The sequence below is a fragment of the Mus caroli genome, unplaced genomic scaffold, assembly GCF_978045245.1.
Source record: "Mus caroli unplaced genomic scaffold, Mus_caroli_1 scaffold_1, whole genome shotgun sequence".
In the NCBI taxonomy this organism is placed as follows: Eukaryota; Metazoa; Chordata; class Mammalia; order Rodentia; family Muridae; genus Mus; species Mus caroli.
The window spans coordinates 113,279,197-113,303,701 of record NW_028227256.1 but is presented as its reverse complement, the minus strand read 5'-3'; the positions used below and the strand labels follow the sequence as shown (position 1 = coordinate 113,303,701).

Here is a 24,505-nt window from a genome sequence, read left to right as displayed (position 1 = left end):
ATTGCAAAATCTTGGTAACTTTGTTCAATTTCTACCAAATGGGAGAGAAATCTGTGATGTATTCTGCATTAAGATATTTTGGGGAGGATTTTTGGTTACTCAAACATTTTGGAGACTCTTAAAATGTTTAAAGTCTATTATAAAAAAAATGATGTGCTTTACTGAGCTTGTCCTTGTGTTGAAAAATCTTCCCAAGGCTTTTGAATATCTATGAGTTGTTTTGTGAAAAAAGATCTTATTGAAAATGAATAAAATAAAAAAACAATCTTCTAGGTGTAATAGAAGGTAAATAAGCTAATGCAATTTGTAGTCTAATTTGAACATTAACAAGTACAGACCATCAGCTTTAGTGAAGTCATTGATATCTTTGCAGAAATACAAACCTATTGATAGATTTTAAAAGTTATTGTTACTGACACAGATTAAAAATATTATTGTTACATTTTCATAAAACTGTATTCATCATTGTACTTTTTTTCCTTTTGGTACTTTCATGTATTTTTATTAGCATGCTGACATTCAGTATCTCAAAGTGGAAAGTCTTCCCATCCATATTTCTTTAGTCCTCACTGGGTGTCATGATCATTATTTCACAGATGTCACAGATAGGGGCAAGGCTCTTACAAAGGTACAACTTATGCCTCTAAACCAGCACACATACTGCTTCTGCAGAAAGAGGTGGAGAATGGCATGAATTGCTGCTGACTAGTTATACTCTTCCTTGGTGGGAGATAAGAAAGTGTGTGCATGCATGTGTGTGTGTGAATTTGTGTACCTGTGTATGTGTGTGAGAATGGAGAATGTGTGCATAAGTGTGGCTATGTATGAGTATATGTGGATGTATAAGTGTGAGTGTGTGTGTGTGTGTGTGTTATCACGTGCCTGCTAGAGGTCAATGTCCAAGTTCCTCCTCAATTATCCTGTACTTCTTCTTCTTTTTTTTTTTTTTTTTTTTTTTTTTTGGAACAGAGTCTCTATCTGAACCTGGAACTCACCAATCCTGCTAGATGAGCAGCAGTGCTCTGCTTGTCTGTGCCTCCTCTGTTATGGGCATTCCTAGCTATGTTACATGGGTTCTGAGGAACTGAACTCAGGTCCTCATGCTTACATGAAAGTCCTTTACTGGTTGAACTAGTTTCTGAGCTCATAAAATATGGATTTCTGAAGCATGGCTATAACAGTAAAGTGGATCCTGAATATGAAGGGAATGGTGAACAGTAGTTGTCCCTTCTTCCCATAGAGTGTAATGTTAGGGTGTGGCAACTTGAAGTGACATCTAAGAAATAGCTTAGGAAAGAATGACTTAATAAAAATTGGAGCCTGAAAAAGCTATGCACATGCATGGCTACTTTTGCAGTATATATATCCTGTTGAACCAATGAAAGGCCGACAGAGCATAATAAATCATAACACATTACCATGGATTTGACAGCTTCAGTGATAATTTTCCTGATAACCAGTGATATTAGCTTGACACTGAAAACCTGTACTGATGGCTGGTGGCACAGATAAAGTAGATCCCTGTACTGTGAACCACTGACATTGAACTCATAAAGGACAGCACTTACAGCTCATTTCAAGACGGAAGAAGTCTTTAATGCCAAGGTTTTCTAGAAAAACTCCAGATAAAGCGGTGGTTTTGAAAAAGAAAGAAATGTCAGCGCTGAATTCCGAATGGAAGGTGGGAAAGTGGAGGTAAGATGCTTCCGTAGAAAATGAGACGGCATTCCAGAAGTGCCCTGTAAAGCAGAGGACCCTTAGACATGGCTGGTTTGGTTTTAATGGGGTCTGAAAAAGCAAAGGGATTGTGGGTTATTTGCGTGACTAGGAGGACACTGAAGGAAAAAGGGATAAGGGGACCAAAATATCTTGTGTTTCCGCAATTCAGAGAATGGGGGAGGGGAGGGGTGTTGTACTCACTGTCACCATAGCAACGCAAAGGACCAATTCTCCAAGCAGCTTCTGATTTTGTTCGGTTGGTATCCATGATAATTATCTGAGTTACAGGCAAGTGATCTTTGAAGGAAAACAAGCCAGTATCATTTGCCCTGCAAAACATAAATTTCAGGGTGGAGGGGAAGAAGGTTAAAATGTAGATTATCCAGAGATTATCTGCTAAAATGCCTCTTTTGCAAAGAGACTTGGATTGGATGCAGTTTGGCTAGGGTTGGAAAGAGCATAACAGAGGTCTTTTATTTTTGGCCTGTGTGAATAGTTGGAATACCAATTACAGAACCCATGACCTTGTATCCAAACACCAGTAGATTTTTTTATCTTCCCTAAATGTGCTTTCAGGAACATAGGTAGTTAACAAATATCACAGTACCGATTATGTTCTAGAGGAACTAAGTGTTCATTGTAGCATTAATGTGACATTAAACATCACTTCATTTTCCTATAAAAGAAGATCTTACATCTGAGGACTGAGCCTGAAAACAGGCATCATAAATGCCTTTCAAAATTCACTTAGAAGACTTGGCTGAACAACCTGCCATCAGGTTTTAATCAGATTTGAATGTTCCTTATCACCCTTTTAGTTGTGTTAAAAGGAATCTTCATAGTTAATTGGTTGATTTTTGCTTTGTTCTTTACAAAGATCTTGCTGGTTAATGGCTCTGACTTTGTCCTTGTTAATTATGAAAATAGGGAATTAACTAGCTTTCTTTTGATAGGAAAAAGAAAAGAATAGGGAAAGTCAGTGTTTCTCCTCTTTTAAAGCTGTCTTTGGAATCAAGGTAAAGATGGAACCACTTGTCAGAGCACAAAATTCGGAAGTAAAAACCTGGTATTGTTGTGTAGATACCTCTGCCAATCCAGCATGCTTGGAGTGTGAGCCTGGAGACTTGAATCTGGATCTTGTGACCATACACAAAATAAACCTGCCCTATACCACTCACTTTTTATCATAGGCCTCGGTAAGTGGAGACAGGCAGATCTCTGGGGATTGTGGACCAGCCAACAGCTCTGAATTGATGAGCTCCAGGACAATAAGAAGCCATGTTTCAAAATATGAAATGTACTTTACAATATCTGAGGAACAACACAGAAGCTAACTCTTGAATTAAATATTATAAAAAATAAATCCTGCTGGCAGGTTCGCTACCTGCCAAAATGGTTTGTATTCCTGAATAAAACACACACACACACACACACACACACTCGTTCTATTATAATATGCTTTAGGAAGCACACTGGATATTATAAGTGTGTATCATACCTTACAATTTACGTAATTGTTATAATTATGATCAATGTATATCTGAAAGAAAAGTCTTTTTTTTAATTGGACAAAAAGTTGGAACTGCCTAACCTCCACTACCTCCCACCAATAATTACACATTACTACTTACTAAATTCTGTGTTCTATCTTGGCTGCTCTGAACCCAGAAGTCTGCCCAACTGGGCTGGTCCTAAGGCCAGTAAATTCTTTAAAAACCTGCCTCTGTCTGTCCTCAGCTATTAGTTGTTGGCATCTTTTATTTACCAATCAGAACCAACTGGGGGCAGGTTCCCAGAAGCTATGTGCAGACATTCATGTAAGCAGTTTTTTGGGGAATATAATTAGCTTTCATAATACATGCAGCCACATTTTCCACTTTTTGTCTAATAAGAAAAAAGACTCCTTTCTTTCAGATATATATTGAACATAATTATAACAATTATATAAATTGTAAGGTATGATAAACTCTTATAGCATCCAGTCCATCATACTTGGTAATTGAGAAAAAGATTTTATCATCTATCTTAACTTAAAGACTTTACAACTCTATACTGGTAATATGTTTAATTTAACTTGTAGTACCATCTGGAAACCATCCTTTCAAATCTAGAACATTTCTTTATTGATAAATAACTGAAGTTCAGTTATGAGACTATAACTAGCCTTCAACTCCATCAGAAACCTGAGAAGGAATTAAATATTACCTCAATATGTAGGAAGCACAAAGACATAGCTTGCAAAGCTTATACAATTTGTAGAGACAGCTGACTGATTGGACAGTTCTTAATATTCCTCATAACATTAGAACATCTGTCTTCAGTCTTCTGGCCCAGAACCATCTGACAGACCTTAAATGAAGCAGGAATTATGAAGGGCTAGCTTATCCTTTCTTGGCAGAGCTTAGCAGTTTACTATCCTGCATCTGTGTGTCCTTTTTTTGGACAGTAATTGTCTGCAGAATGAAATTAGGGTATTTCTTACCCAGTGGCAACCTTGCCACAAATAAAGTGACTCCAATCGGAGGTAATGATGCTCAACATCTTTGAAGTGGGATGGTGGTACTGTCAGGATCAGGCATGCCTCCTAATCAAAAGATCTATTAATAATCAAATGATTTTTAATGCCATATTCTGTGGATCTCTGATGCTTTTGAATACTATCTATCTATTTATAGTGTACCTGAACTGTTAGCCCTTGACGACTCTTAGCTATCTACTATTTGAATAATACTGAAAACATTTTATTGTAATTAAATCAGGAATTAATATTACCAGGAGCTTACTATCTGAACTTAAACTTGCACGACTTAATCATCCTAAAGACTTTATAATAGCAACTATTAGAAGGACTCGGTTTAAGCCTTGAATTTTTAATTGAGTTGCATAGGCACAATGCCTATCTAAGAATAACTAGATTAATTTTAAACTTTGTATCAATATGCAAATATTTATACCAATGAAAACCTTAAACCTTAAATCAGTATTTAAATTCTTTACCAATGTAAGAAAACATAACTTTAATTCTACATAAAAACGTAAATATTTCTATCAATGTAAGATTATGGCTATAAAATGTTTTGTTTAAGTGTAAACTTATTAATCTATCCTCATATATCTAGTTTCTTATAGTATTACTCTACTCTTTATATAACTTAAACAATTACTGCTGTTTCTCCTTTCTATCCTTAAGACTTTTAAAATATATTTTAATAAAATATAGCTGCTTGTATTATGAAGGCTGATTATGCTCCCCCCTAAAACTGCTTACAGGATTGTCTGCACATTGCTTCTGGGAACCTTCCCCCAGTTGGTTCTGGGTGATAAATAAAAGATGCCAACAACTAAGAAAGAGCTGGGGAGGACAGACAGAGTCAGGTCATTTAGAATTTAAGGGCCTTGGGGCCAGGAGGAGAAAGGAGATCTGCCATGCTGGGAGAGTGTGGAAGAGAGGAGAGATGCCATGCATGAGAAGAGTTCAGGACAAACAGGCATGGCTGCAGTGTGAAGGAGTGGGGAGAGCAAGGCCTACAGTGCAACCCAGTTGGATAGCCCTTTGGGTCCAGAGCAGCCAAGATGGAACACAGAATTTAATAAGTATTAACTTGGAATTATCAGTGGGAGGTACTGGAAGTTAGGCAGTGGCCCAGCTACTGTGCTGTCTCAGGTATATTACATTATAAATGCTGAGGGTGTGACTTTTATTCAGAAACACAAACCATTGAGGTGGTTAGGGAACCTGCTGATGGGATTTATTTATTAAATATTTAATTCTACAGCTGACTTCTGGCTTCCACCTATACACAGATACATGTTCACATGTACGCAGATATGTGTTCACATGTACCTGCACACACAAATAAAAAGTGCATACTTATAATCCATACAAACATCATGAAGAACTAGAAGTAGTGTAGTAATACTATGTACTTAGTGACATTTTCAAAAAATAAATAAATAAATGCTTTAAAATTAACAATACAAATTTAACTAAAATAAGTGAATTACCACTGACTATGTACATACTTCCAGACAGAAATACGCTATGGACAAATCTAACACAATGTACCTATATGATATGTGTGAATCACTGTGTCCATTTGCAAATTTTGAAACTGTCTTGGAAGTACTGAGGAATTTCCTAGGATCATGGAATAGAAAGGGCAGGGAGTAAGTCACTGTTTTGCTTTCCCAAGTATCTGTTGCATGTGTTTGAGACAGTTTCTAGCTGTGTAGTGTGGATGAGTGATACCCTTTCTGAGACACTTGGTATGTTGGGTACACATATGAATAGCAGCTTGCAGAGGACTAAATAATGTTTTCATCTGATGTGACCAGTGTCTGGATTAAATGCCCAAAACTAGTCTACCAGACATTTTAGTTTTCCTCTCTGTCCCTGAACTACTCTGTGGCTGCAGGCAAGACAGTTTATTCATAGGTATCCAGCTATGATCCTGGATTGGAGAGTTGTTGCCACATACCACATGTGCAATATTAAATTTTCAGATTTAGAACAGAGCTCATGAAATTTGGAGAAAGATGCTTAATAATTTATCTATATTATAAATAAATGAAATATCCACTTGAACCCTACCCCTACAGCCCTATTCAAAATACAAAGAAATACTCAAGGTAATATCTGCAATTTGAGTGCTTGTGTTTAGAATCCACTCAAATAATAAGACTTTGTTTCAACTAAAAAGCACATCTGTGCATGTTTCTTACCCACAGAGAATAAATTTGCCTTTTTGTTTAAATGTACTCACAAGTAGATCTTTTATTAGATGTTTGCTTATTTACATTGCAAATTTTATCCCCTTTCCTCATTTCTTTTCCAACCCCAACCCCATCCTATCCCCCTCCCTGGCTCTCTCCTGCTTCCCTGTCCTGGCAGAATGCCACTGGGGCATCGAGCCTTCATAAGACCAAGGGCCTCTCTTCCCATTGATGTCTCACAAGGCCATCCTCTGCTACATATGTAGCTGGAGACATGGGTTTCTCTTTGGTTAGTTAGTTTGGTCCCTGGGAGCTCTGGGGTACTGGTTGGTTCATATTGTTGTTCTTCCTATGGAACTGCAAACCCCTTCAGCTCCTTGTGTCCTTTCTCTAGTTCCTCTATTGGGGACCCTGTGCATAGTTCAATGGATGGGTGTGAGCCTCCCATTCTGTATTTGTCAGGCACTGGCAGAGCCTCTCAGGGAGAGCGATATCAGGCTCCTGTCAGTAAGCGCTTGTTGGCATCCACAATAGTGTCTGAGTTTGGTAACTGTATATGGGATGGATTCCCAGGTTGGACAGTCACTGGATGGCCTGTCCTTCAGTCACAAGTAGATATTTTAAAACAGAGTTTAAAAACTTGCAGTGAAGTAAAGACAGAATCTAGACTGTGAAGAAACCTGAGATGCTATGTTTTGCTACCTTTTCCCATATTTATTACACACAGAGAGAGAGGGGGGGGCTAAGTATAAAAAAGCTCTTCCAAATGACATCGAAATTTTTATTTTGATTTTGATGATTAACTCACATAATCAGCAATGGTTTTTATATGGAAACTTTAAGCAATAAAAATAATTCAGTTTACCTTTCCAGGTAATAATGTTTTCCACAGTGATCTGGGTTTTCTGGTAATAATTAACAATTAAGACAATTCCACATCAGATCAACTTGATGAAATCCTCAATTGAAACTCTCTTCAAAGGAATTCTAGGTTATAAAAAATTGATGTCGAAAAACTAACAACCACATTGCTGAATACAACTGATTTATAGCAATGAAGAAAGTTGTAGCTGAGTCATCTGCATCTACGAAATGTTGAATCACAATTGGGAGCCACTGACACTGATGGTATCCACAGAGGCATTTACTTCTGCACTGACATTTCTGTTCTCACATTTAAAATGAAACTTCTAAAACCCCTTTTCTTTGTGTACAGGATGTGAAATTGAATGGCCAGGTTGTGAACTCAAGAATGAACTTCAAAATATTAGCACATCAGTATGTGAAAATGCTTTCAGATACTACAAACCGAGAGCAGTTCCTTCTGGCAGGAAGCTGGTACATCACCATGTAGTTACAACCAGGCTTGGCCAAAGCCCTGAGTCCAGGAGCTGTCCTTGGTTGGTCTCTGGCTGACCTTACCATTTTATTCACACAGGCTTTCTCCATAAACAACACAAATCAATTGAGTGAGTTTCAGTTTGCTAATTTGCAATCATTGCAAGACTGATTCCCTAAGATCACACCTTGGTCACCTTGGCAGATGCTATGGGAGACCACAGCCTCCTCTGTTACACACTCAAAGCTCAACGGCAGGTCCACCCACTGCATGGTAACAATGGCAGGTGCACCCACTGCATGGTAACAATGGCAGGTGCACCCACTGCATGGTAACAATGGCAGGTCCACCCACTGCATGGTAACAACGGCAGGTGCACCCACTGCATGGTAACAACGGCAGGTGCACCCACTGCATGGTAACAATGGCAGGTCCACCCACTGCATGGTAACAACGGCAGGTGCACCCACTGCATGGTAACAACGGCAGGTCCACCCACTGCATGGTAACAACGACAGGTGCACCCACTGCATGGTAACAACGGCAGGTGCACCCGCTGCATGGCAAAGTTACCAGAAGCTCTATTTGAGGTATTTTAGATTTTCAGAAGTATCTCTTTACTCCACACAGAATTTGATTGTTGAAGGATATTTTATTATGCTGGCAATATATTTCTTTGTCAGTGTCCATACTTTTATTTCACAAATACATTTACCTATTGTTTTCATAAACATAAATTTAATATAGAAGCAAATATATTCTTTTATAACTGATTTAGGTCTTTGTAGTACTACAGGAAAGAATAATATAAATAACCACATAGTTATTTTTTTACATATATCAGATGGGGACTGCATACCCCATCTGATAGATGTAAAGATTATTTTGTAACTCAGCTAGCAATCTCCAGAAACAGCTATTCTGCCTTTTCTTATTTTTAGATAAAATCGTGATCTGAGGCCTGAATGTTTAGATCCTCTAGTTAACAAGTGATACGTGTTGGATTTGATTGTCCTGTTTCATAATAAAAATTTACTTAAGGATTTATTACAGTTAGCATTCTGACTATGACAGTGTTACAAGAAAAAAAAAAAAAAGAGTATCTGTCTGGATAAATGCATGATCAGCTCTCAATCCCAGAGCTGTGGATGTGCAAAGGAAACAGGATTAGCTCTTTTCCTTGTGCATGATGATAATTCTGTTCCTTTTTTAAAGCTTCTTTTTTTTCTTTTATTGGATATTTTCTTTTTTTTTTAATATTTTTATTACATATTTTCCTCAATTACATTTCCAATACTATCCCAAAAGTCCCCCATAGCGCCCCCCACTTCCCTACCCACCCATTCCCATTCTTTTGGCCCTGGCATTCCCCTATATTGGGGCATATAAAGTTTGCAAGTCCAATGGGCCTCTCTTTCCATTGATGGCCGACTAGGCCATCTTTCGATACATATGCAGCTAGAGACAAGAGCTCCAGGGTTCTGGTTAGTACATCATGTTGTTCCAACAATAGGGTTGCAGATCCCTTTAGCTCCTTGGGTACTTTCTCTAGCTTCTCCATTGGGAGCCCTGTGATACATCCAATAGCTGACTGTGAACATCCACTCCTGTGTTTGCTAGGCCCCGGCATCGTCTCACAAGAGACAGCTATATTTGGGTCCTTTCAGCAAGATCTTGCTAGTGTATGCAATGGTGTCAGCGTTTAGAAGGGACGGATCCCTGGATACAGCAGTCTCTAAATGGTCCATCCTTTCATCACAGCTACGAACTTTGTCTCTGTAACTCCTTCCCTGGGTGTTTTGTTCCCAATTCTAAGAAGGTGCACAGTGTCCACACTTTGGTCTTCATTCTTCTTGAGTTTCATGCGTTTATCAAATTGTATCTTATATCTTGGGTATCCTAAGTTTTGGGCTAATATCCACTTATCAATGAATACATATTGTGTGAGTTCTTTTGTGATTGTGTTACTTCACTCAAGATGATGCCCTCCAGGTCCATCCATTTGGCTAAGAATTTCATAAATTCATTCTTTTTAATAGCTGAGTAGTACTCCATTGTGTAAATGTACCATAATTTCTGTATCCATTCCTCTGTTGAGGGACATCTGGGTTCTTTCCAGCTTCTGGCTATTATAAATAGGGCTGCTATGAACATAGTGGAGCATGTGTCCTTTTTACCGGTTGGGACATCTTCTGGATATATGCCCAGGAGAGGTATTGCTGGATCCTCCGGTAGTACTATGTCCAATTTTCTGAGGAACCGCCAGACTGATTTCCAGAGTGGTTGTACAAGCTTGCAATCCCACCAACAATGGAGGAGTGTTCCTCTTTCTCCACATCCTCGCCAGCATCTGCTGTCACCTGAATTTTTGATCTTAGCCATTCTGACTGGTGTGAGGTGGAATCTCAGGGTTGTTTTGATTTGCATTTCCATGATGATTAAGGATGTTGAACATTTTTTCAGGTGCTTCTCTGCCATTCGGTATTCCTCAGGTGAGAATTCTTTGTTCAGTTCTGAGCCCCATTTTTTAATGGGGTTATTTGACTTTCTGGAGTCCACCTTCTTGAGTTCTTTATATATATTGGATATTAGTCCCTTATCTGATTTAGGATAGGTGAAGATCCTTTCCCAATCTGTTGGTGTTTTTTTTGTCTTATTGATGGTGTCTTTAGCCTTGCAGAAGCTTTGTAGTTTCATGAGGTCCCACTTGTCAATTCTCGATCTTACAGCACAAGCCATTATTGTTCTATTCAGGAATTTTTCCCCTGTGCCCATATCTTCAAGGCTTTTCCCCACTTTCTCCTCTATAAGTTTCAGTGTCTCTGGTTTTATGTGAAGTTCCTTGATCCACTTAGACTTGACCTTAGTACAAGGAGATAGGAATGGATCAATTCCCATTCTTCTACATGTTAACAACCAGTTGTGCCAGCACCATTTGTTGAAAATGCTATCTTTCTTCCACTGGATGTTTTTAGCTCCCTTGTCGAAGATCAAGTGACCATAGGTGTGTGGGTTCATTTCTGGGTCTTCAATTCTATCATCCATCCTGACCAAGTAGGTTTCATCCCAGGGATGCAGGGATGGTTCAATATACGGAAATCCATCAACGTAATCCAGTATATAAACAAACTCAAAGACAAAAACCACATGGTCATCTCCTTAGATGCGGAAAAAGCATTTGACAAGATCCAACACCCATTCATGATAAAAGTCTTGGAAAGATCAGGAATTCAAGGCCCATACCTAAACATGATAAAAGCAATATACAGCAAACCAGTAGCCAACATCAAAGTAAATGGTGAGAAGCTTGAAGCAATCCCTCTAAAATCAGGGACTAGACAAGGCTGTCCACTTTCTCCATACCTATTCAACATTGTACTTGAAGTCCTAGCCAGAGCAATTCGACAACAAAAGGAGATCAAAGGGATACAAATTGGAAAAGATGAAGTCAAAATATCACTTTTTGCAGATGATATGATAGTATATATAAGTGACCCTAAAAATTCCACCAGAGAACTCCTAAGCCTGATAAACAGCTTCGGTGAAGTAGCTGGATATAAAATTAACTCAAACAAATCAATGGCCTTTCTCTACACAAAGAATAAACAGGCTGAGAAAGAAATTAGGGAAACAACACCCTTCTCAATAGTCACAAATAATATAAAATATCTTGGCGTGACTCTAACTAAGGAAGTGAAAGATCTGTATAATAAAAACTTCAAGTCTCTGAAGAAAGAAATTATAGAAGATCTCAGAAGATGGAAAGATCTCCCATGCTCATGGATTGGCAGGATCAACATTGTAAAAATGGCTATCTTGCCAAAAGCAATCTACAGATTCAATGCAATCCCCATCAAAATTCCAACTCAATTCTTCAACGAATTAGAAAGTGCAATCTGCAAATTCATCTGGAATAACAAAAAACCTAGGATAGCAAAAACTCTTCTCAAGGATAAAAGAACCTCTGGTGGAATCACCATGCCGGACCTAAAGCTCTACTACAGAGCAATTGTGATAAAAACTGCATGGTACTGGTATAGTGACAGACAAATAGACCAATGGAATAGGATATTTTCTTTATTTACATTTCAAATGTTATCCCCTCTCCAGGTCTCCCTTCTGGAAACCCCCTATCCCATCACCCCTTCCTCTGCCTCTATAAGAATGCTCCCCACCTACCCACTCCTGTTTGCCCGCTCTTGCATTCCCTTACACTGTGGCATAGAACACCCTCAGGCACAAGAGCCGCTCCTTCCACTGATGTCCAAAAAGGCCATCCTCTGTCACATACAAGGCTGGAGCCATGGGTCCCTCCATAGCTCTTTGGTTTGTGTTCAAGTCCCCAGGAGCTCCTGGTGGGGGAATTTGGCCGGTTGACACTGTTGCTCCTCCCTACAGGCTGCAAATCCCCTCAGCTCTTTCAGTTCCTTCTCCAACTTCTCCATAGAGTACTCCTGCGCTCAGTCCAATGGTTGGCTGAAAGCATTCACCTCTGTATTTGTCAGGTTTTGCCAGAGCCTCTCAGGTGACAGCCATATCAGGCTCTCATCAGCAAGCACTTCCTGCCAGTCACAGTAGCATCCAGGAGTGGCTACTGTATATGGGATGGATCCCTAGGTGTCTCTGGGTAGCCTTTCCTTCAGTTTCTGCTCCACACTTTGTCTTCATATTTCCTCCTTTTAGTATTTTGTTCCCTATTCTAAGAAGCACTAAAGCATCCACACTTTGGTCTTCCTTCCTCATGAGCTATATATGGTCTGCGAATTGGGTATTCTGAGCTTTTAGGCTAATATCCACTTATCAGTGAATGCATACCATGTGTGTTCTTTTGTGACTGGGTTACCTCACTCAGGATGATATTTTCAAGTCATGTCTATTTGCCTGCAAATTTCATTAAGTCAATGTTTTTAATAGCTGAGTAGTGTTCTATTGTGTAAATATACCACATTTTCTGTATCCATTCCTCTGTTGAGGGACATTTGTTTGTTTCCAGCTTCTCTTTAAATACAGTCACTGCAATTGTCTAAAGTCATCCATGTGCTTTACCATGGATTGTGGAAGCACAAGGAAAAATATATGACATCGGGAAGAAAAGGAGGCTTTGTGATCTGTTCTGAGCCCTAACTAATTAAAGGCTTCAGTAAATTTTCAGCAAGAAGAGGCTGCAAGGAGTCTCTCCATTAGGCTGTGCAAGACTCTGCTGAGAACTGACTACCTCTCCTCATGTCACTGAATAAGTTACCTCCCTGGTGCTGTGATAAAGGTTTCTTTTGGCTCACATTTCAATTCATCACAATGCCAAGGGTTTCAGGCAACTGGTCACAGCGCAGACTGGATGCAAAGAAGTGAATGCTGATGCTCAGCTCCTTCTTCCCTTTTCACTCAATCTAGAACTCTGGGACACAGCATGGTCCTTGTATTTGAGTTGACTTAATTTATGCTTATCTCTTTGGTGATTGCAGATCATGTCCAGTTGTCCATTTGTGTTGACCCTCTTATACCTATACTATTCTCTCAAAGAGTTATGATTCTCTACATGTTCCACATGGCCAGAGCATTCCACTGGGCATTGGTTCTTTGGAATCTGCTTAATGACCAATGTCTACTCAGCAATTTTGATCAATCTGTCACAATTCATCCTCTCATAATTCTAAGGTGCAGTTCTGGTCAATATAGTAATGTGCTAAAACACTAAAAACAATACAAATCAGAACTCAAGATATTTTGCTACGGCACTATGTGTTAGCAGCAAAAAGTCAACCACAAGTCAAATTCTTACTATAGAAGACTGAAAATAAGTAATGATAAAAGCAGAATATGTAGGACTGTACATCCATTAAAGTTGCCAGTGTGTCTTAACTTGTATGATGCTTTATTGAATTCAAGGAAGTGATTTGTAACTTTTTTTCTGGAAGAAGTACATTGAAAATAAATAATTTGAATCACATTTAGTTATACCTGAGCATGCAGTTGAAAAATCCTGGATGTCTATGGAATACTTATATTTGAAGAAATTCTACATAACCAACCATTAACTACAGGAGTATTTTTTATGTGGCAACATGCCAGTGACTATACCACTAATGGAAACAACACTCATCCCACAACTATAGTTAACCTTCAATCATCCTTTATAGCAGAGTGGGATGTCAGGTTACTTCCCTCATCCACAAGGATTTCAAGGGCTGGTGTTGTACAGGTCTTATGCAGTGAGTCCATTAGTGAAATGGCTATATCATGTCCAGACGACATATTTTTGTCTTCATATTTCTCATTCTTTGGCACTTACAATTTCCCTAATTCATCTTCTGTGATGTTTCCCGAGCCTTGGATAGAATCACTGTCCCATTTAGACATGAGCACCCGATCATCCCACTCTCAACCCTGAGACCAATTTCAAGTTTCTACATTATCCATACTCCAATAAGTAGCCTCTCACTCACACTTTCATAAGCAACTATAGTTAAATTCAGTGGCCACCGATAAAGTGGAGACATGAAAGTAAAGGGGGGCTTACTGCGATTGGCTCCACCAGGGGAAGATGAGGATGAAAGAAGGGAATGGAAAATTATGGCAATTCATTATATAAATGCATGAAACTATCAAAAAATAAAATTAAAACATTCTGCACATGGGATATATACATGAGGTTTCAAAGAACTAGTGAGGTGAAAACATCCCTTTTTATTTGTACATAGTGAAATCTTTGAATATATTATAATAAAGGCATATTTTAAAAATACACATTAATGTTACACATTTAGCAAAATAATTAGCCTTATGTATCATGTAAATTGTGGCAGATTGGGACTTAGAACTGCAGTGAAGTTGCAGATCAGATAAGGGATACAAACAGCTCATTTTGAAGATTTAGTTCTGAGTGTGAGCTACACATAGCAGTAAACTGGGCTTTATTTCCCAGGAGCTCCCTACATTATTTCGAAAGACTGGGCCTCCCCACGGCTTGGCAATTGCTCATTTATCTGAGCTTTGCACAGTTTTTGTAGGACTTGACAGATGACAAGTATAGAGAAACCTCAAATCTACATCTTGATTTAATGTGTGTGTGTGTGTGTGTGTGTGTAATGTTCATGAATATATGGGTTCAGCTGTGTGCATGGATGTGCACGAATGTGTGTGTGCACACATGAGCAGAGCATCATCTTCTTGAAGATCTTCATCTCGACTAGGCTGACTCATTTTACATGCGTTCTCGAGGCTGGACTCAGGTCTCCATGCTTAGTTGCCATGCACTTTCCAAACTAATCTATCTCCTCAGCCTTATTCATATTTCTTAAAAATATTAGAAAGATGTTTCACAGAGCAGAAGCGAGTGATAAGCTATTTATACTTAGAGCATTTACTCTATGTAGATGGTGGCATGGCCACATTATTGAATCAATTTCCAGTAAGCCTCTTTTATGATATTTTTCACAGAATACCAAATAATTCTATGACATCTAGAATTTTCCAATTTCAATCATTCTTTATGAGCAGTACTCCCTACTCTCTCCTTTGTATTTTTCTGTGATCTCTTGAGTGTATTACAGCATTGCACTTTCTCTACTTGAATAAACAACAAGCCAATTGTATTTTTGAAACATCTAAGGCCATTTGTGTACCTAAACCAGCTATGAGAAAGTTACCCCTAGCCTGTATATGCTTAAGGGTCAGTTCAGAGAGTCATATGGCAGGAAAGACTAGGGCGTTTCATGGTAAAGAGACCTGGTTGTTTCTCCAGAACCAGAAAAGAAACAACAATCAAAATTATAACCAACCACAGACAGAGAGCAGAGTCAGGCAAGAGCAGACAGAAAGGAAACCATTGCTAGGCCATCTCTCAACTCACCACCTCTTTGAACAATGAAAGTACAGTGGCCTCAGAGCAGCAGACATACTTTACTCCAGCAGAAAGAGCTGATTTAATGTTGCTGCCAGATAGCCATACATGAGAATCCACGAGTAACTGCCCTGGTAACAACTCAACCACTCTGAACTTTTGCCTGAGTGGTTCCAAAACAAACTGAAAGTAAAGTGTCTTAGGAAAAGATACAATTAGCAAGTAACAGGTTCTGAAGAGGCTGGTAGGTGGCGACCCAGGACATGTCTCTCCCTACCTGTCCAGAACTAGACTTACAAGTTCTTACATCACTCTAGAAGTTTTTTATTTTCTTTTGGTTTTGGTTTTCTATCTGACTTTTGGCTTGGATACTGGCCATCAAGCTGAGGTTTCATGCTTGTATAGTGAACACTATTGTCTGAGTTATCCCTCTAGTCCCAAGAACTACTTTTGAAAGAAAGTAGAAAATTAATTCACAATAAAACTATATGTGGTAAACTTGGTAAATAGTTCTTATGATGACAACAGAGAGAAATTTGGCTAACAGTGTAATCAACACTTGTTAAGCCTGAACTGGAATTAACCCACCTACCAAAGAATTGAGGTAAGCATATGTCCAAGAGAAGCCACCCAGTCACCAGTCATACATGAATAGAGTGTCAGTCCATAAGTAATCTCTCCGAGGGACACAGTGAAATCCAGCCCTACACAGAAGCTGAGGTTCTAGGGTTCCATATAATGAACATAAAGAAAGAGAGGATGTGGAAGAATTGGAAGTAAGGGGAGAAGGAAGGGAGAGAGGGAGGGAGGGAGGGAGGGAGGGAGGGAGGGAGGGAGGGTGGGAGGGAGGGAGGGAGGGAGGGAGGAAAAGAGGGAAGGAAAAATATTCCTGAAAAGTATACTGATCTTTAAAGTTCACATTGACATGTTTGTTCCAGATTATAAAGTGACAGGGACCATGTTTTATGAAAGAACACACCAAGAGCAGAATCAATAACTAGGACTAAAAGCACTTCCTTTGGAAACAATATTAAGCAGGGAGAAGCTCTCTATGAAGGGGGCTTCAGTTTTGTTGAACCTGGTATTTGGATGAGAAAACTTGTACTTCTGACTGCGGTCTGTCAGCAGGATACCCCACTGTAGTGTGTCTTTCAACATGCCACATAACTATGCTTTCTCCCTCTTCGATAGTCACTTTCTCCTCCCTGCAAAACCCTACTCTCCTCTACACTTCTCCAGGCCATACAGTCACCTGGGTTTTGTTGCAAACCCACAGTGTTTTACTAGCCTGTTTCATAAAGTTACTTCTTGTGGGCTGGAGAGATAGATGGTTCAGTAGGTGAAAATGCTTATCACAAACACAGGGGGATTTCAGCTCATATCAACAGAAATCCCATAAAAAAAATTGTGTGTGTATTAGTCTATAACCCTAGCACTCCAGAGGTCAGGTAGATCTGAGGGTCTCATTGGCTAGCCGGTCTCCAGGTTTAATAAAAGACCCTTGAGTGAGGGGAAAAAGAGGGAAGAAAGGAAAATAAAGGTACATAATAACCTTTGTTCTTCACATTAGAACACATTAATGTATCCACCCATACTCACAATTATGCATGCAACATCACATAAACATGGAGACACACGCACACACACACACACACACACACACACATGCATGCTTGCACAATCTTGTATATGTATATATAAGTGAAAATTCATAAATGAGGGAAAATGTGTGATTTTTTTCTTTCTGCAATTTGCTTGATATGATTAAAAATTTATCTCCAGTTGCATCTAATTTCCTAGAAAAATCCAAACAACAACCAACAAAACTTATTGTATTCTTTACTGCTAAAAATATTAAGCCTATATGCCTTATTTTCCTTATTCAATATTCTGTTGCTGGAAGCCAAGATTAATTTTCTTATTTATTTCCTCTTCCACACTAGTTAGATTTGACTCTAAAAGAAACCCATGAGTAATGAATTTTATAGAATAGTATGTTCCTTCTCCCCATAAATTCACAGACTCAAACCACGTATTTACCTAGTTGAGGCTTTCTTTAATTTCAAGCAAAAGGCTTCTTCTAAAAATGTTAGTGGAGACATATCCCTTCTTCATCTCCATCATTTTTAGCCCTCTCCCCCTCTTTTACCAATTATATGATACTCACTCATTTTCCTACATTATTCGATCTCATTGGAACATATGGCAATAAGTGCTCATCACCAAGGTCTGTCTTAATAGAACAAAACAGAATCAACCACAGGCAGCTGAGCCATTGCCTAAGGCTCCCTGAGAAACCTCACTTATCAAGAAGGAAGATGGATTTGTTGTAGTTCGTCAAAAGACCCTTACTCACAAAGAACACAGAGACCACCACCATCGCTGCAAAACACATGAGGATTTTTATTCATCCAACATACTGGGGACTCCCCTCTCAGCATGCAGGCCAGAGGAGAGACCCAGAACAAAGAAAGAACACACTTTTTATATCTTTGTAAGAGGCTGATTTGAGCAACAGGGTTCTCATTGGTGTAGCAAGTAACCCTTTCAGGCATTGGTTGGTTTGTATAGTGACTAAGTAACCCTTTGGCCTAGTGACTCACTTTGCTTGTCCCCATGGTGGGTTATTATGATTTGGTTAGCAAAGTAATAGTACATTTTGAACTTATGAACCAGCTATTAATGTCACAGCTATTAACGCCACAGCTATTAACGTCAGGGAAATTCTTGCAACAAGGTCAGGGTGGTTTGTGGTCTTCGTCAGAATTTAGTATGGGGTGGGGGACAGGAGAATTGCTAATCTTGTTATGATTATTTCTCTGAGAACAGCTAATATTGTTTTGGTAGCTGCAGGCTTAATCATTTTGACCGCTAAAACTATGTTTCTACATTTGTTTAGTCAGACAGCTTTCTTATCTGGCTCTGCACTTGGCCAGCTAGTACAGTTTGGAAAGTCCTTTTCGAAGGGGAAAGGTACTGGGTAGTCTTAAATTCATTTTGGATATAACATTCCCCCTTTTTTCCCTGGTACATTTCAATCCTGAAATGATGTCTCACTTTGTTACAGCTACTGATATTGTTGTCTGAGCATCAAAACTTGTACTATACTTAAACAATTGAGGATAGATGGGCCAAAGGTTAAAAACAAAAACAGGATAAGAAGGGGCAGTAAACAGGATTAGGCAGGGACCCTTCCAGCGAGGCTGGATGAAGTTTCTATGAGGTTATCATTCAGGATTTGGTATAACTTCAAGGTGATACAACTGCTTGAGTGTAAGTCATGTTTCAGTAAGTAACCCTTCAAAGTGCTGCATAAATATGTTCAACATACTTCTTGGTTCACTTACTGTGAACCTAGGTGAAACTGTCTCTTGGACCTGTCATTAGTGCCCTCTATCTGAGATGAATAAATATTTGTTCATATCTCATTAGTAAAGTGAAACTCAATGACATCCTTCCATGATGATGTGTCCCCCCAAAACATTCAACACAGGGTACATTTTGTTCTTAAGTCATCAGTGAAGCATAGAACAATTAACTACAGATGTCAGACTATATTGCATCTGGAGAACTATGGGAATGTTTTGATGTCTTGTCCCTTAGAGATTGCACTTAGCAGGTATACTTCAACTCCTTTCATTTAACTCTTGGTATGTTACCTATGGTAGTTTGAATGAGAATGACCCCATAGGCTGGAAAAACTTGATTTTTAGCTGTTGATGCTGTGGGGGGAAGCTTAGGAGATATGGACTTGCTGAAGGAAGTGTGTTGCTAGGTGCATGAGAATTTCACACCATTGCAACTTTGCTTATTCTGCTTCCTGCTTGCAGTTTAGGATGTGAGCTCTCATCCTTGTGCTTTAGTCACCACGTTTCCCTGCTACCATGCTTCTCTACCATGATGTTGATAGACACTTATCCCGCTCAAATAAAATATGCATTGATCTATGTAGTGAAAAATGTCTGTCAAGTACTGGGGAAATGGCTCAATGAGTCAACTAAATGCTGTGCAACTATGAAAATCTGAGTTTGATATCCAGCAGAGGTAAAAATAAATGTAGGATGGCAGTACATGATTGTAATCCCTCTGGTCTTTGGAAGCAAAGACAAGTAGTTTGCTAAGGCTCACTGGCCAGCTGGACTGGCTAGATCAATGAGCTCCAGGACAAAGCAAGAGAGACAGCACTTGAAGGACAGCGCCTGACGTGGACTTCAGTTTTCCATATACCCAGTCACTCAAGTGCATCTACACAAGAAGAATTAGACAAATTGCATTTTGGTAAGTTCCTGTAAGCACAGCATAGGTAATGAAGTTGAATCAATCAGCTTATAAGTGATTGAGAGGTTAGTGAACTAAGAATCCCGTCAATAAAAAGAGAGCCTATAATCTGGATAGGTAACATGAACAATGGAATATTCTGGAGAAGCAAATGCAGGAGAACTTCATCATGAATAAGTAAGGTGCAGCTATTATCCTCAGTCATTACCGGGCAATAAACTAAGCCCTGGCAATTGTACATTGAGAAGGGAAAGTGCACCTCAGAGATAAAACATACAAGAGAAGAAATACTCCATTTTCAATGGCAGCTTTTCTGCATTTTCTCCCCTGGGTCAGCTTCTCTAATTGCATAGCATAAAGTAAAGTGAGGGTGTTTAATTCTGAGCCTATAAATCTGTAAATAATACCAAACACAGTGAGGAGACTTATGACTCATACTTACAAGTAAATCTGAGTCCCTAGGATCAGAGGATTTTACTCCTTGCCTCTCTCTCTCTCTCTTTGTAACATAATGACCTGAAAAAAAAATTCAAAACCCTCCTAAATTTGAAGATGATAATTAGTCAAGATCTCTCCTCTTAATTGTTAATGTGATAGTTTACTAGGATCTAATGTTTAGACTGTGTCATTTAAAGTGGGAAGGCTACTTTAAATGTGAGAAGTACCATTTTCTGGGCTAGGGTTTCAGAAGGAATAAAAAGGAAAATGTGACCAGAGCATCAGTACTCATTTTTCTCTGCTTCCTGCCTGTGGACACAATGTGACATGCTGTTTCAAGCTCCTGCCACCACTCCTTCCCTACCATGATAGATTGCATCTTTGATTGTGTGACAAATAGACCTTTCCTGAAGTCCCTTTTTTTTCTACATGAAAAACAAAAAACAAAAAACAAACCAACAACTAATATATCCTTCTTCAAAGATGTTCTGAATTTGCCTCCCTAAAACTTCCATCAAACATCTGTATCAGGACTAAATAGATTGAGGCCCATAGGTTTCACAGATTTGTTCTTCATCCAGAACATAAAGTAGATTTTTTTGTAGGTCTCTATAATGCTGTAATAAATTTCACTTTAACGATGACATTGCATACACTAGAAAGCGTTTGCTGAAAGGACCCAGATATAGCTGTCTCTTGTGAGACTAGGCCGGGGCCTAGTAAACACATAAGTGGATGCTCACAGTCAGCTATTGGATGGATCACAGGGCCCCCAATGGAGGAGCTAGAGAAATTATCCAAGGAGCTAAAGAGATCTGCAACCCTGTAGGTGCAACAACATTATGAACTAACCAGTACCCCGGAGCTCTTGACTCTAGCTGCATATGTATCAAAAGATGGCCTAGTCGGCCATCACTGGAAAGAGAGGCCCATTGGACATGCAAACTTTATATGCCCCAGTACAGGGGAACGCCAGGGCCAAAAAGGGGGAATGGGTGGGTAGGGAAGTTGGGAGGAGGGTATGGGGGACTTTTGGGATAGCATTGGAAATGTAATTGAGGAAAATATGTAATAAAAATATTTTAAAAAAATTCACTTTAAAATATAGTGAAAGACCAAAGAAGAAAGAAGTTGAAATCCAACATTTTGTCTTCCTCACATGAGTTTTTCTTCATGAAGAGTTTGGGGTGACAGAGGCATCTAAAGGAACTCTCTGTACTTTGTCATGTTCAGAATTCATGAGCCATGTATTATGGAAGTAGACACAAATAGTGATTCTCCTTCTCCTCCTCCTCCTCCTCCTCCTCCTTTTTCTCCTCCTCCTTCTCTTCCTTCTCTTCCTCATCTTCCTCTTCCTCTTCCTCCTCCTCCTCTTTCTTCTTCTTCTTCTTCTTCTTCTTCTTCTTCTTCTTCTTCTTCTTCTTCTTCTTCTTCTTCTTCTTCTTCTTCTTCTCCTCCTCCTCCTCCTCCTCCTCCTCCTCCTCCTCCTCCTCCTCCTCCTCCTCCTCCTCCTTCTTCTTCTTCTTCTTCTTCTTCTTCTTTTTCTTCTATGTGTGTGTGTGTGTGCCTGTATGTGTGTGTACATACAGGATCACATGTATATTTGCACATGTATATAAGGAGTAGATTCCAGAGGACTAACATGTATGTCAACCTCCAGGTACTGCTCATCTGTGCTTGAATTTCTTTTTAGAGCAGTAGTTCTCAATTGTTCTAATGTTATGGTTCTTTAATACAGTTAATACAGTTTCTCATGTTATGGTGACGTACAACAATTAAGTTATTATCATTGCAACTTCATAACTATAATTTTGCTACTATTATGAATTTTTATGTAAATATCTGTTCTTTCAGATGCTCATATACAACTCCTGTGAATGTACCATTCAAACTGCAAAGGGGTCTCACCCCATATTTTGAAAATTGGTGTTTTAGATGATCTCCCATCTGGAAATTTCCAATAAGCCCCAATGACCCACCTGGGTCCACCTGACCAAGGCTGGAAATTCAAGACCCTTCCAGGACTCCTAGATGTTTGAATAACTTAGTTTTGTAGATTCTGAGGATTTAATTCTGGTCTCCATGCTTGAGTGGCAAACCCTTTCCTGACTAACCCATCTCCCCAGTCCTAGCTTCCTGATCTAAAAGGTTTTGAGTAGAACCAGAAGAGAGAGAAACACTGCAAAAGCTAAAATATCAAGCTGCCTGATATCCAGCCCAATTCTGAAAGCTAAGTGGACAGGCTGTGTGTAACATTTTCCTAACAAATATGGTGAAAATGGAAAAGCTTTCCTGGAGCTTGGAGATATATAGACCTAATAGACATGAGAACTTAGTCATCGCCTTACAGGACTGAGCTGGTGTAGGAGAGCACTAGAGATGGTGTCCATGGACTTAGGTTTGAATTTGGGTCTTGCCATTTGACAGATGTGTATAATATTGAAAACAATCATCTAACTTTTCTGTAATTGGTATTTCCCAACCTCCAAGCATGTATTTTTATGGAAGATCAAGATTGTTGTGCAAACCATATTATCAGTTGCTGAAAATCAGTAAGTAGAATAGAAAATTTAATTTAGTATTAGAGTCACTAAATGGTGGTAAAGGAACTAGACATCAGTGGGAGAAAAAGAAACTATTCATATAAGTACACTCCCATCTCTCCTGGCCCCTTCGCAACAAGTGTGTCTCAAAACCTAACTCAGAATCGAGAGAGATGGCTTGGTAGCAATGTGCTTGCCTTAAACAGGCAGGACCTGAATTGAATCTCAGAACCCATACTAAATATCTGGGTGTGATTATAAATGCTTATAATATCAGCACTGGGGAGGCAAAAACAGGCAAATCCAACCAGCCAGCTATGCCTACTTCTTCTGGGTCACAGAGAGATCATGTCTCAAAAAAAAATTGTAATTAGAATCTGAGGAGTGACAATGAAAGTTGTCTTCTGGCTTCCACAGACATGTATAAACACATGCATGGATACTCACAAACATAAAGAATCTACACACACACACACACACACACACACACACACACACAGAGAGAGAGAGGAGGGATGTGGACAGAATAAAAAATACTGACTAAACAATAAACTCATAACGCATGATACAGTATATTCCTTGCTTAGACCAGAAATTTCAGAATACAAGGTCATGGCACAAACCTCAGTATTACTCCTCAACATAGAAGAACAGAGTTTTCACATTTTTGAAATGTTTATTTATATCATATGAGTGTCCTTATCTTATGTAAGTGAGCCATGTGCACAGAGTGCACACAGAGGCTATTGGAGGGCATTAGATCTTTTGTAATTAAGGATAATTTTAGCCAACATATAGGTGTTGACAAGCAAATCTAGGTCCTATGGAAGAGCATCCATTGCTCTTAAGTGCTCCCAGGCCTTTTAAAAAATTTTAAATTTCTTTCTTTCTTTCTTTCTTTCTTTCTTTCTTTCTTTCTTTCTTTCTTTCTTTCTTTCTTTCTTTCTTCCTTCCTTCCTTCCTTCCTTCCTTCCTTCCTTCCTTCCTTCCTTCCTTTCTTTCTTTCTTTCTTTCTTTCTTTCTTTTTCTTATGCAGCCCTAATTCCCATTGAATTTGGTATTGCCTCTTTCTCTCTTAGTAGCAATTCTGCACAATAGTTAACATTTCTTACCACTGTAGTGAAACTGAAATTCTCCTTACCATTCATCTGTATCTGCATCACAATTGCAAAAGTGTCGACTGTCCAGGCAGCTTTCCTCCAGGCCACATCCACACTGCTGGACTCCCGGAACAGAACCTCCCCAGTAAGGGTGCCTTTCAGTGGACCTCCCAATCCACCAGGTGAATGGGGCTCCATCTGTAAGACAAGATGTTTCATGAGTCAGAAGTGCAAGCTGAAAGGCTACAGAGGAGCTCACAGTGGTGTGTGTGTGTGTGTGTGTGTGTGTGTGTGTGTGTGTGTGTGTGTGTTTGTGCTCACGCGCCTGTGAACATATAAAGGTTCACTTCCCCACCCACCCAATCCCTCTCTTTTTCATACTTTCTGGATTGCATTTTCTCTTTCTCCTTTATCTCTTTCAAGTTTCTATATGCTTTAAATACATACTTACATATATATATGTGTGTGTAAATCAAAAGATATTTGTATTAAAAGAACATAGTTGAAGACTGATGAATGACACCATGGAGAATCA

The 24,505-nt window shown here is 39.1% G+C and overlaps 1 protein-coding gene across 2 annotated transcripts in view; it reads right to left on the bottom strand.

Annotated features, from left to right (window-relative positions):
* Positions 1 to 24,505, bottom strand: part of Cntnap5 (contactin associated protein family member 5) — a 928,932-nt gene that overhangs the window by 165,845 nt on the left and 738,582 nt on the right. For both annotated transcript variants that reach the window (XM_029481690.2, XM_029481709.2), the window contains 3 exons: positions 24,012 to 24,168; positions 1,921 to 2,048; positions 1,569 to 1,739 (listed from right to left, as the gene is read on the bottom strand). In XM_029481690.2, the coding sequence (XP_029337550.1) occupies positions 1,569 to 1,739; positions 1,921 to 2,048; positions 24,012 to 24,168 (456 nt within the window). The remainder of the gene's footprint in view (positions 1 to 1,568; positions 1,740 to 1,920; positions 2,049 to 24,011; positions 24,169 to 24,505) is intronic.